The following is a 14,469-nucleotide window of genomic DNA, read 5'->3' as shown; positions in this document are numbered from 1 at the left end:
GTAATTAAGCCTTTCAGTTTCTCTTTTTCAAAATGGTATGATACAGAGGTGTCATATAAATCTTAAATTGACAAGTAACTAAAATATTAAAAGTTTTTAGAGCTTGTGTTAGAGCTTATTTGGAGTGTGTTTTTTAAATTAAATTCCACTCAAAAATACCAATAGTTCCACGATGTATATAAATATATATGTATATGATGTGTGTGTATTACACAATACAGACATGATACATGTTTCACAGACATGCACACACAAAATATTGCCCTAGAAATGATAAGCTTATTGTAACTTAAAGGAAGAGCTTTGCTACCTAAGTTAAGTAAAAGAAAACATAACACAGTGAAGAGTTATTCATTATTTTTTTGCAGAAGTAAAACTTCTTTGCGAGTTGTAGAACAGGAATGACTATGGTATGAGGAAAATTAAGATGGAGTTGATGAGGTTTGGTGACCTAAGGAATAAGGGAAAAAGATGAATCAAAAAATTGATTACTCATCAGAATCATTTTAGGAAAGTCACGTCTGACGGTGTGGCTTTTTGTTGTCTGTGCCTGGATTACTAAGATCACCCACATTTTAGTTATCAGTGTCTTCTCTTTAGAGTTGATTTTTTATTTATTAAAACTTTTTTTTCCCCTGGATACTCTTCAGTATATTTGAAATATTGCATCCTAAAAACATCAGGAATGTGTTATTGTTTAAAGCCTATGAAAAAAGTATCTTAGTGATCATATTTCAAGATACGTACATTTTTTTTTCAGGTTCTGGGAACACTTTTTATTTATGTCTTATTTATGGTTGAGGAATTCAGAAAAGAGCCAGTGGAAAACATGGATGATGTCATCTACTATGTGAATGGCACTTACCGCCTGCTGGAGTTTCTTGTGGCCCTCTGTGTGGTGGCCTATGGCGTCTCAGAGACCATCTTTGGAGAATGGACAGTGATGGGCTCAATGATCATCTTCATTCATTCCTACTATAACGTGTGGCTTCGGGCCCAGCTGGGGTGGAAGAGCTTTCTTCTCCGCAGGGATGCTGTGAATAAGATTAAATCGTTACCCATTGCTACGAAAGAGCAGCTTGAGAAACACAATGATATTTGTGCCATCTGTTATCAGGTAACTCCTTCAATAAGAATGTGTTTGGGTAAGTCATACAGTGTATCCCTTGGGACTGTAACCATATTAACCAAATTCAACTTAAATTTCTAGGCAAAATTATCTTCTGGATTAAAAAAAATGGACCTCAGAAATTATATTAAAGACCTGATAAAATATTTCCATTTTATTTCTAAATTAAGTTTTAAATTTAGTCCCTTGGGTTCTAATGTATTGTTGTTTTCAACATTATTGCTCACCCATAAATAAAGGAAAAAAAGGTCAGGTGCATTTTATATTTACTCCTGAATACACACTCACACGGACTATTGAATATACTATCCATGAGGGGTCAGCAACTCCTGAAAAGTGGTGTGCCAAAATTCTGACTCTTTTCCCTCTAGTATTTCCAGAGTGGGGAAGAAATATTCATGTACCTAACATAGGTAGAGAGAATATGTGCCCACCTGTGGGTTCCTAAGTATCCGAGGGTACAAGCATTTGGTGGGAGTGGGTGAATATGGTAAAGGCTACCAAACTGATGTAAAATTGAAGTTGGCCTACCTATAGTCTTTAGCACATGCACCATAAAGAGCCTGATGATTGTCTTCTATTACAAATTAAAGGTAGTACTTAAATCACTTTGGAAATAAAACAACAACAAAAAGACCTAGAGTTTAATCATCAATCACCTATGCAAGAGTCTGCACTGTTGGAAATAATGGACAGAGATGATGGCCAACAGCAGAAACTATGTCCCATTTTTAAAGTCACTCAAAGAGTGTAGGCTGGTAGAATAAAACTATAGACAGTGTCAACAATATACAGGGGATATTCTTACTTCAGGATTGCTTTTGTAGTTTAGGTGGGGTATGTATGTATTTGTGTATATTTAAATTTGTGCATATTTAAATAATTTTTTTCTGATAGTAAAATACAGCTATCAATTTTTTATTTTGATTAGAACATACTTTTTGATCCTAGCTAAACAATGTTCTCCAGGCGGTTTTGCATTTGAGGGGTCTGAGGAGTAATGTAGGGTTCCTGCCTCCCTTCAAAGTAGCCATTCTCTTAGTTGTGTTTATTATTAAAGTGAACCCTAGCTCTTTTGTGCTAGGTAGCCTCATTGTACTCAGGACAAAGCACATCAAAAACAGAGTCGGAGCACCTCAGCTTCAGCTGCTGATGTCTGAATATTCCATCTCGGGGATTCAAGAGTCCTGTTTGTATTTCCTGTTGTCACATCACTTTTTTTGAGGTGCTAGAACTACCTGTTGATATCACATCGAAAATGAGAGTAAAACTGCTTAGCTTCCCAGCTGGCTGCTTTTCCTTGGATGGCTTTCTGCTTAAAAGTTGACTCCCAGATGTTACCAGTTCTTGGCAAGGAATTTCTGGGATATCCACACCTGCTTGTTTTGGGACTTTAAACAAAATTAATGGTTGATTCGCGAAACGTTATGTCTTTATAACTTTAACTTCGTGTCTTCAGGCTTCTCTCTTCATATATATCTTATGCAAGGAATATTAATGCAAAGTACACCACTCCTTATTCCAGTGGTTATCAAATGTGAGTGTATAAAAGTCACACAGGTGGCTTGTAACTATAGATTTTATGAATCCCATCGTTACATATCCCACTTCAGTAGGTCTTGGGTGGCCCAAGACTATGTGTTAACAAGTGGTTCTTATGCAAGTTGAGAAACACTGGCTTATATAGACCAAATCTTGAAAACTGGGTATATACATTGTCCGTAATGAGAGAGTGCCACTTCCTTGCCAATACCCTGGTATTATATGGCCGATTTTGTCTCTTTGCCAATAATTTCATTATAATCTGTTCAGCTGTGTTGAAGCAAAACTGTAGAAAAAGTCCTGTCTTCATCAGATTTTCTGAGGTTGTAATTATACTCTTGTCATACCAGTGGAGACCCAGTAATCATACTGCAACAATTGTGTAACACTTACATTTCATACTCAGGCAAAACCCAGTTATAAAGGTAGCTTCTTCCTCATTTTTGGTTTTTCCTTCACTTTTAGAAAGTACTTAGCCAGTAGTTCTTGCATTATTTGTATAAGGGGGATCTGTGATGGCAGCAGGATTATTACTGATATATAAAGTAAGTTTTATTCTAAGATCTATGTTACAAATTTTCTATTGTGGGAAAGAGATGTTAGAACCAGAACTTTGGGGATAGCACCAAAGATACTAGAAAACAGACATTTATAAGGTATCTTTTTCCCCCTCTTTTAGGACATGAAATCTGCTGTGATCACGCCTTGCAGTCATTTTTTCCATGCAGGCTGTCTTAAGAAATGGCTGTATGTCCAGGAGACCTGCCCTCTGTGCCACTGCCATCTGAAAAACTCCTCCCAGCTTCCAGGATTAGGAACTGAGCCAGTTCTACAGCCTCATGCTGGCGCTGAGCAAAACGTCATGTTTCAGGAAGGTACTGAACCCCCAGGCCGGGAGCATACTCCAGGGACCAGGATACAGGAAGGTTCCAGGGACAATAATGAGTACATTGCCAGACGACCAGATAACCAGGAAGGGGCTTTTGACCCCAAAGAATATCCTCACAGTGCGAAAGATGAAGCACATCCTGTTGAATCAGCCTAGAGGAGAAGCAGCAGGAATGATGCTTTGATACTCTGGAGGAGAAGTTAACTCAAGATGGAATTCATGTTCTGATTTGAGGAATGAAAATGAGATGATCAGGCAGGAAACTGACATTCCAAGGATCTAATCCAGGAAGTACTCTCAGTGGGGACCACCTGCTTTCATCCCCTGACATTGTGGGAGAAATTTTGCAATGTATGCTAATCAAAATGTATTTATATGTTCTATGCTGATGTTTTATAGAGGTTTGTGAAGAAAATTCAACCTCAGCAACTTCAGAAACTGCCCCTGATATGTGTGAGAGAGAAATAAAATCAGATTTTGAGTGTTGAAGGGACTGAGGAGGTGAGGATAAAGAGCATGAGAACAGCATGGAAAGAAGGAGGCAGAAGTGGCACTGAACTTTCACTCTCCATGGGACAGATCAATCTCATTATCAAGTCTGAACAGCAACCAGCCCTCTCCTCCACCCCGTTTCTCCTCAGTTAATTGGAGCTCAGTCAGGTGATTATTGAGTCTTGTACAGCACTGAAATGAAATCAAAGATGAAGAAGCATCGATTGTATTCAAAGATTGAAGCACGCTCATACTTTATATGTGCTTTAGGGAAGGGGTGGGTGGGCACTTGGGCCTTGCGGGTGCATTCATGTAATCTGAGACTCTTGAACTTTATGACGGAGTCTTCAATATTTTGATGTATATGAAACTTTTGTTAAATATGTTGTATACTTCGCTGGCTGTGTGAAGTAAACTAAAACTCTGATGAACACTTTGGAGTCTGCTTTAGTGAAGGAGACCAAAGTGGGAAGGGCTTTAGGGCACTGATAGAGGCCCTGGGTGTACTTTTCAATCCTGTGTAAAGTTTAATTCTTGCAACTGAATCAAAACAGTGTTAAATTATGGCAATATTTGCACTTTGGGAATGAGTACATAACTGTATGATCACACTCTGCAAATGCCACTTTTAAAGCTGTTAATAGACTTTGCACCTTTTCTTTGACAAGGATGTGTCATATTTAAATTTTTACATTCATCATGGCTACAGGTAGAACTGGGGAGGGGGGAATGTAATTTTTTATGGGAATTTTGATATGAAAAGAAACTAGTCATTTATTTATACAATAGGCTTGGCTCAAAAAGTGTTTTTCAGACCTCGGTATTCCTAATGTGGGATGTGACTTTATTTTATTTTTAGTAGCAAATTTGGATGTAGACTGACAGACATAGCTGAATGTCTTAATAAATTTAAATTTGAAGATAATTATGTTTTGTTCTTGTGGTTTGTTGTCATTATAAAGTGCTTTTTTTGAAGTTCTGTTCTTAGGAGGTTCTGTTTTTAATTTAGTTGGACTTACATGTTGATCCTTGTCAGAAATGCCCTGTAGATGGCAAAACTCTTTGATTGAAAAGGACCATTTCTTTTGAAATCTTCTACACCCAGTGTTAGCAAACTTACCTGTGCTTCAGAAGTGTTTGGGAAGCTTTTTATTTAAAAAAAGTACACATTTCTGAACCTTACTTCTGATTCAGATTGAATCAGCCTTTTGGGGTGCCTGAGCATTTCAGAGCTTCTATCCAGCTAGCCTAGCACTAAGGCAGTATGACTTGTTGGCGGGGGAAAAGTATCTAGGCTAGAATTCATTTCTCCCCAGGTGTAGCTGGAAGTTTATCATCTTTTTGGTGCTCCGTGTTAGGCAGAAGACAAAGCAGATAGCTCCCTCTAGTGGTAGGAAGGCTGCTATCCAAAGACCTAGCAGTAATGATCTGGGATTTTAATAAAAGTAGAGTTCTTTGGAATTACTTTCCACATTATAATACACTTTTTACTTCTTTTTTTTTTTTTTTCTTTTTTATTGATCATTCTTGGGTGTTTCTCGCAGAGGGGGATTTGGCAGGGTCACAGGACAATAGTGGAGGGAAGGTCAGCAGATAAACAAGTGTACAAAGTTCTCTGGTTTTCCTAGGCAGAGGACCCTGCGGCCTTCCGCAGTGTTTGTGTCCCTGGGTACTTGAGATTAAGGAGTGGTGATGACTCTTAACGAACATGCTGCCTTCAAGCATCTGTTTAACAAAGCACATCTTGCACCGCCCTTAATCCATTCAACCCTGAGTGGATACAGCACATGTTTCAGAGAGCACAGGGTTGGGGGTAAGGTCACAGATCAACAGGATCCCAAGGCAGAAGAATTTTTCTTAGTACAGAACAAAATGAAAAGTCTCCCATGTCTACCTCTTTCTACACAGACACAGCAACCATCCGATTTCTCAATCTTTTCCCCACCTTTCCCCCCTTTCTATTCCACAAAACCGCCATTGTCTTCATGGCCCGTTCTCAATGAGCTGTTGAGTACACCTCCCAGATGGGGTGGTGGCCGGGCAGAGGAGCTCCTCACTTCCCAGTAGGGGCGGCCGGGCAGAAGCGCCCCTCACCTCCCGGACGGGGCGGCTGGCCGGGCGGGGGGCTGACCCCCCCCCCACCTCCCTCCCGGACGGGGCGGCTGGCCGGGCAGAGGGGCTCCTCACTTCCCAGTAGGGGCGGCCGGGCAGAGGCGCCCCTCACTTCCCCGACGGGGCGGCTGGCCGGGCGGGGGGCTGACCCCCCCACCTCCCTCCCGGACGGGGCGGCTGGCCGGGCGGGGGGCTGACCCCCCACCTCCCTCCCGGACGGGGCGGCTGGCCGGGCGGGGGGCTGACCCCCCCACCTCCCTCCTGGACGGGGCGGCTGGCCGGGCGGGGGGCTGACCCCCCACCTCCCTCCCGGACGGGGCGGCTGGCCGGGCGGGGGGCTGACCCCCCCACCTCCCTCCCGGACGGGACGGCTGGCCGGGCAGAGGAGCTCCTCACTTCCCAGAAGGGGCGGCCGGGCAGAGGCGCCCCTCACCTCCCGGATGGGGCGGCTGGCCAGGCGGGGGGCTAACCCCCCCACCTCCCTCCCGGACGGGGCGGCTGGCCGGGCCGGGGGCTGACCCCCCCACCTCCCTCCCAGACAGAGCGGCTGGCCGGGCAGAGGGGCTCCTCACTTCCCAGTAGGGGCGGCCGGGCAGAGGCGCCCCCCCCACCTCCTGGACAGGGCGGCTGGCCGGGCAGGGGGCTGATCCCCCCCACCTCCCTCCCGGACGGGGTGGCTGGCCATCCCCCCACCTCCCTCCCGGACGGGGCGGCTGGCCGGGCGGGGGGCTGACCCCCCCACCTCCCTCCCGGATGGGGCGGCTGGCCGGGAGGGGTCTGACCCCCCCACCTCCCTCCCGGACGGGGCGGCTGGCCGGGCAGAGGGGCTCCTCACTTCCCAGTAGGGGCGGCCGGGCAGAGGCACCCCTCGCCTCCCGGACAGGGCGGCTGGCCAGGCGGGGGGCTGACCCCCCCACCTCCCTCCCGGACGAGGCGGCTGGCCGGGCAGAGGGGCTCCTCACTTCCCGGTAGGGGCGGCCGGGCAGAGGTGCCCCTCACCTCCCGGACGGGGCGGCTGGCCGGGCGGGGGGCTGACCCCCCCACCTCCCTCCCAGACGAGGAGGGAGGACGCTCCTCACTTCTCAGACTGGGTGGCTGCCAGGCGGAGGGGCTCCTCACTTCTCAGACGGGGCGGTTGCCAGGCAGAGGGTCTCCTCACTTCTCAGACAGGGCGGCCGGGCAGAGACACTCCTCACATCCCGGACGGGGCGGCAGGGCAGAGGTGCTCCCCACATCTCAGACGATGGGCGGCCGGGCAGAGACGCTCCTCACTTCCCAGATGTGATGGCGGCCGGGAAGAGGCGCTCCTCACTTCCTAGATGGGATGGCGGCCGGGCAGAGACGCTCCTCACTTTCCAGACTGGGCAGCCAGGCAGAGGGGCTCCTCACATCCCAGACGATGGGCAGTCAGGCGGAGACGCTCCTCACTTCCCAGATGGGGTGGCTGCCAGGCAGAGGCTGCAATCTCGGCACTTAGGGAGGCCAAGGCAGGCGGCTGGGAGGTGGTTGTAGCGAGCCGAGATCACGCCACTGCACTCCAGCCTGGGCGCCATTGAGCACTGAGTTAACGAGACTCCGTCTGCAATCCCGGCACCTCGGGAGGCCGAGGCTGGCGGATCACTCGCGGTTAGGAGCTGGAGACCAGCCCAGCCGACACATCGAAACCCCGTCTCCACCAAAAAAATACGAAAACCAGTCAGGCGTGGCGGCGCACGCCTGCAATCGCAGGCACTCGGCAGGCTGAGGCAGGAGAATCGGGCAGGGAGGTTGCAGTGAGCTGAGATGGCAGCAGTACCGTCCAGCTTCGGCTCGGCATCAGAGGGAGACCGTGGAAAGAGGGGAGAGGGGAGAGGGGAGAGGGGGGAGGGGGGAGGGGAGAGGGGAGAGGGGAGAGGGGAGAGGGGAGAGGGGAGAGGGGAGAGGGAGCTCTATCTACCACACAGTCCTTCTCTGAATATGAGTCGGTCCCAACTTCCACTTTTTACTTCTTAATAGCAAATAGATCCCAGCTGTACATGCCAAATCAGATGAGTGTGTTAGTAGCCTTTTGGACAAATGTCACTGTGTGTCAGGAGGAATATATTATGTGGTTGTAACAGAAAACCTCAAAATTATAGTGGCTTTAAAACCACAAAGATTTATGTCATGCACGTACATTACAAGGATATCCTGTTTGGTGCAGACACTATCCTGTTTGGTGCAGACACTATTGAACTTTCTGGATGGTCATGCCAAAGGGAAGACTGCAAGGCTGTACACCAGCAATTACACGTTCCTCCCTGGTATGGACATGTCACTTCCACTCACTCCCTTGGCCAGAACTACTGATATGGCCCCACCAGCCACAACAGCACAGAAGTTGTCTTCCACGTCCTAGAAAGAGAGCATATCAGTGACCAGCACTCTGGTGGAGCAACTTCATTTTACAGATTATTTGAAATTTGGGAGCACACCTGTGAATGGTTCCAAATATACCTCTGACTTAATTTGTTATTTGTCCTTATGTACTGGACAGTAGCATTGTATAATGCCATCCGTATTCAAAATCTAGCTATTTTGTAATAGCTTCCAACTCACTGCAGAGTTTTTGACTTAGGAAGAAGACAAAGTTTAACCACCTGGTTTGTTCTACTGAAGAGAAGATGAGAAAATTAGATTCAGTTCCTCTTGTATTATGCTTGATCAAATTGAGAGAATCATCAGTTCCCTTATGAGTCCTTTTTAGGTCACTTTTCTTGTCTACTTAATGGTTTCCAGTGTTTTCAGACAGTGCATGCCTATTTTCACGCATCAATATTCCCTTAAAAACTTTGTAATAAGGTCTGTCACCTTATGCACTTTGCCATCAAAATTAGTACTGTGACAATCCTTTATCAGTCCTCTTGGATTTAGGGAAATGGACAGCACAGAGGGATAAAAGGGGCTTGCACTAAGGGCAGGAGCTCTGGATTATAATTCTAAGTCCTCTGTGATCTTTGGTTAGCCTTTTGTTTTTCTGGGCATCAGCCTCATCTGAAAAAAAATCATCACTGAAGTGTCATTGTGTTTCAGGTTTTGCCCATCTGTATTTTTAATCCTCACCACTGACTGAGTAATGAGCTTCATATTTTTGAACAGTTTTAAACTAGAGACAGATGCTTCATATTTTTTTTTAATATGCTGTGCTACATATTAAACTTACCTAAGATTCGGTTCACCACTGTGTTCCCAGTGTCTGGTATAGGGCAGGAGCACTCTAAATATCTACAGAATGAACAAAGGAACTTAGCAGGTGGCTCCTCATATCCACCCTGTAGTTTAAAAATGGCAGAGAATTCTATTCTTTCCAGAGGCAGAGAGCATAATATTGCATGGCAACTAAATGAAGTAATTTCTGTGAGTGGGTTTTGATCGTCTTAACTGATCAGATCCTGAACTCAGTTTCTAGAGCAGAAATTACAAATTTGGGGCCTTCTGGGGGAAATCTGGGCTGATAAATTTTGCTTTGTTGTTTGGCCTCAGTGATACATTTATTTTATTTTATTTATTTTTTTGAGATGGAGTCTTGCTCTGTCACCCAGGCTGGAGTGCAGTGTCACAATCTCAGCTCACTGCAACCTCCGTTTCCCGGGTTCAAGTGATTCTCCTGCCTCAGTCTCCCGAGTAGCTGGGATTACAGACATGTGCCACCACACCTAGCTAATTTTTGTATTTTAATAGAGACAGAGTTTCACCAGGTTGGCCAGACTGGTCTCGAACTCCTGGCATCAAGTGATCCACCCGCCTCGGCTTCCCAAAGTGTTGGAATTACAGGCATGAGCCACCATGCCCAGCCTCAATGGTACATTTTTAAATGATATTTTAAAAAATATTTGAATCAGTTGCCAACCATTAAAAAATTGCAAGATTGTATATGACAAACTCAATTTCTATCTTCTTGTGAAAAATTGGAGGTGCTGGCTGCATAGGCCACTCATCCTTGCTTGGCAACAGTCAGCATAAGCTGGGATGGGCTGAGTTTCTAATTCACCCCTGTTGTCTCCACCACAGCTTGCTCTAGCAAATTAGATTGCTGTCATCAGACTCTTCTGTTTGCTTAGAAGATGCCGTAAGTGAACACTGGGCAAATTCGACATCTCATTTAATCACAGTCAAATCCTATATGAATATGTATAGTGCAGATATTCGGTATTGATTAAAGTGAAAAGATTAAAAACCAGAAGCAATGTGTATAAATTTGACATTCATTTATGGAAGTATAGAACCTGTTTGTTTAATGACCGGAGTGCAGTAAAAGAAAAAAAAAATCAATGAGCAAGTGTTTTATTTGAAGATATTTTCAATTTGGATCTATGCTAGAATTTTGCATTTTGGTATCACCAAGTTGTTCCATGAGCAGTGTTTCTCAACCTTTGATGGGCGTTGGAAGCAGGTTGGGAAGCTTGTGAAAAATACAATTCCGGCCGGGCACAGTGCCTCACGCCTGTAATCCTAGCACTTAGGGAGGCTGAGGCGGGTGGATCACCTGAGGTCAGGAGTTCAAGACCAGCCTGACCAACATGGTGAAACCCCGTCTCTAGTAAAAATACAAAAATTAGCCAGGTGTGGTGGCACATGCTTATAATCCCAGCTGCTTGGGAGGCTGAGGCAGGAGAATCACTTGAACCTGGGAGGCGGAGGTTGCAGTGAGCCAAGATCGTGCCACTGCACTCCAGCCTGGGCAACAGAGTGAGACTCCATCTCAAAAAAAAAAAAAAAAAAGAAAAAGAAAAATACGATGCCTAGACCCAGTCCCATAGATTCTGACTGGGTAGGTTTGGGATGGAGCCTGGTATCTTACCTTTTCCAATTTTTCAGATGATTCTGATTCTATGGAAATGTGAGTACCTTTCATTTAAATATTCCTGCTATTTCAGTGAGGGGGGCTCCTTGTTCTTGGATCTACCGTTTTTATGGAAGAAGATTCTTAGAGAAGAAATACACATGAGGTTTGCCTCTGGGAAACATTGGTGGTTAAGGATTTCAGCAAACATTACAACCGATGGGGTTTCTGCAGTGAAGCAGCAAAGCCTGGCCGACACATTATGCAGGTGTGCATGTGCCATCTGGCCTAATCTACCAACCTTTTTTGGTTGGTTGACCACCCAAAAGTGTCTCAAGCTATTTATATTTGAATGTAAAACGCTGTTAGCACCCCCTCCACCTCCTCTTTCCCAAGCATATAGAATTAAAGAATCACAGAATTTTGGAAGCAAACCAGCCTTCAGAGATCTAGATCAGTGGTCCTACTTTACAAGAGAGCCAATTATCGATGTGTCCAAGGCCACACAATTGATGGCAAAGCGGGGAAGGGTGCTCAGGTCTCCTGAATCCAGTCCAATGCTCTTTCCGTTACACCTTCTCACCTCAAAAAAGATCCAAACACCCAGGTGTATTTTGCTGCATTCAATAAAACTTACATTAACTTTAAAGATGTTACACGGGAGATGTGGTGAAAATCTGAAACAATTTCTGAGATATTATAATATTTAAAATTATCAATTTGAGATCAAACGTCTGGCAAATTATGTAAAAAGGGAAAAGAAACAGTAAAAAAAATATGGGATGTAGAATAAATCTTAGTATATGGCAAGCCACAACCCATCAATATTTGGAGTTGGAAACTGTTGGCTACAAAATACCAACATTTAATATTAAATACGTACCATTTAAGATAAAAATGCCTTCTGCATATTAGTTAAAGCCACAGATCTGTGCAGACCGTGTAATCACACTATTTGCAGGAACAGATGGGCTGTGTTTAAAACAGGAGTCAAGGCTTAGTTTACAAAATTTTAAAATATAAAACTGCTTCCTTCCCAAGATAAGTATTAAATCGTCCTAAGAAACACATGTGAGGGATAGATAGACACAAACATTGTAAATTCCCATTTTTTTCTCTAGTTGATTAAAAAATCTTTTCTGAAGTCGTCTTCCCAAAATTACCTTGAAACTCATCCCCTACCCCTAAAAAGAAAGCCCAAGTTTTAAGGGGGCCATTATGTTTATTTTTGTAATTATGAGCTACATTGTGCAACTCAAACGAATAAACTTGCGAGATGGTCACCTCTGTATGTGTTTTGGTGCTGGTGCTGTTGCTGGTGGGGGACTGATATCAGAAAGGCCGTGTATGTTAGAAAAGTATGTTCACAAGAGAAGGAAGCCAATTCGCTGAGCTAACTTGTATCATAACATTTTAGACTTTCAACCTGTATCTCACAGGCTTACAGCCTGCCTCCATGCCATTGCCATTTATCTTCTGTTATGGGTTTAGGTTTTTTAGTTTCTTCTACATTTAAGAAGAAAAAAAGCAAATATAGCTTGAACAAATGATACCTGATAAATGAATATGCTCAGCTGGGTGAGGTGGTTCACACCTGTAATCCCAGCACTTTGGGAGGCTGAGGAGGGAAGATGTTTTGAGCCCGGGAGATTGAGATCAGCCTGGGCAACATAGGGAGAACCTGTCTCTACAAAAAATTAAAAATTAGCCAGGCATGGTGGCATGTGCCTATAATCCTAGCTGCTCGGGAGGCTGAGGTGGGAGGATTGCCAAACTGGGGAGGTCTAGGCTGCAGTGGCTGTGATCATGCCACTGCACTCCAGCCAGGGTGACAGAGCGAGACCCTGTCTCAAAATAATAGTAATAATAATAATAATAACAAAAAAAAAGGAAAAGAAATGCTTGCCACCAAAGTGTACTTGTTATTTCAAGGGAAAGGAAAAAAAAAACTTTCTTTTTAAAAAGATGAGATGCAATATTAACTACTTAGAAAAAGAACTTGAATATTTAATTTAATTAATTAATTTATTTTTAAGACCGAGTCTTGCTCTGTTGCCCATGCTGTAGTGCATTGGTGTGATCTTGGCTCACTGTAACCTCCGCCTCGTGGGTTTAAGCGAGTCTCCTGCCTCAGCCTCCCTAGTAGCTGGGACTGATCTGCCCACCTCAGCCTCCCAAAGTGTTGGGATTACAGACGTAATCCCACCTCACTTACAGGCGAGCCACCATGCCCAGCCAGAACTTGAATATTTTTAATGTAATATGGGGCCGAAATATACTTCTTAAATCACACATGCAAATAAAAACATTTTGCTTAGTCAAATGTATGTGTATATATAGATTACATTCCACTTATGAGATGTGTGGATGCAACAAAAAAAGAAAACTGCAGCCCAATATCCCTGATAAACATAGATGCAAAAATCCTCAACAAAATACTAGCTAACCCAATCCAACAGCCTATCAAAAAGATAATACATTATGATCAAGTAGGTTTCACACCAGGGATGCAGGGATGGTTTAACATATACAGGTCAATAAATGTGATACATAACATAAGCAGAATTAAAAACAAAAATCATATGATCATCTCAATAGACGCAGAAAGAACATTTTAGAAAATCCAGCATCCCTTTATGATAAAAGCCCTCAACAAACTTGGCACAGAAGGGACATACCTCAAAGTAATAAAAGCCATCTATGTCAAACCCAAAGCCAACATCATACTGAATTGGGAAAAGTTGAAAGCATTTTCCCTGAGAACTGGAACAAGACAAGGCTGCCCATTTTTACCATTTCTATTCAGTGTAGTACTGGTAGTTCCAGCCAAGGCAATCAGGCAAGAGAAAGAAATAAAGGGCATCGAAATTGGAAAAGAGGAATTCAAACTGTCACTGTTCACCAATGATATGACCATATACCTAGAAAACCCTAAAGCCTCATCTGAAAAGCTCCTAGATATGATAAATGAATACAGTAAAGGTCTCAGGATACAAAATCAATGTACAAAAATCAGGGGCACCACTATACATCAACAACAACCAAGCTGAGAATCAAATCAAGAATTCAATCCCTTTTACAACAGCTACAAAAAAAATACTTAGGAATATACATAACCAAGGAGGTGAAAGATCTCTACAAAGAAAACTACAAAACACTACTGAGAGAAATCAGAGAGAACACAAACAAATGGAAACACATCCCATGCTCATGGATGGGTAGAATCAATGTTGTGAAAATGACCATACTATCCAAAGAAATCTACAGATTCAATGCAATTCCCATCTAAATGCCATCATCATTCTTCACAGAACTAGAAAAAACAATCCTAAAATTCATGTGGAACCAAAAAAGAGCCCACATAGCCAAAGCAGTACTAAGCAAAAAGAACAAATCTGGAGGCATCACATTACCTAACTTCAAATTATACTACACTGCTGTAGTTATCCAAACAGCATGGTACTGGTATAAAAATAGGCGTGTAGACCAAAGAAACAGAATAGA

At 43.9% G+C, this 14,469-nt stretch overlaps 1 protein-coding gene across 7 annotated transcripts in view; it reads left to right on the top strand.

Moving 5' to 3' along the window:
- The window catches only part of RNF145 (ring finger protein 145), a 51,927-nt gene extending 46,950 nt beyond the window's left edge, over positions 1 to 4,977 (top strand). For all 7 annotated transcript variants that reach the window (XM_063811651.1, XM_063811649.1, XM_003339113.6 and 4 more), the window contains exons 10-11: positions 761 to 1,117; positions 3,351 to 4,977. In XM_063811651.1, coding sequence (XP_063667721.1) covers positions 761 to 1,117; positions 3,351 to 3,716 — 723 coding nt within the window. In that variant the 3' untranslated portion in view covers positions 3,717 to 4,977. The remainder of the gene's footprint in view (positions 1 to 760; positions 1,118 to 3,350) is intronic.
- Positions 4,978 to 14,469: the final 9,492 nt, after the last annotated feature.

Source organism: Pan troglodytes, chromosome 4, assembly GCF_028858775.2.
Source record: "Pan troglodytes isolate AG18354 chromosome 4, NHGRI_mPanTro3-v2.0_pri, whole genome shotgun sequence".
Classification (NCBI taxonomy): Eukaryota; Metazoa; Chordata; class Mammalia; order Primates; family Hominidae; genus Pan; species Pan troglodytes.
Note: the sequence above shows the minus strand (reverse complement) of the source record. Positions and strands in the feature narration are given on the sequence as shown.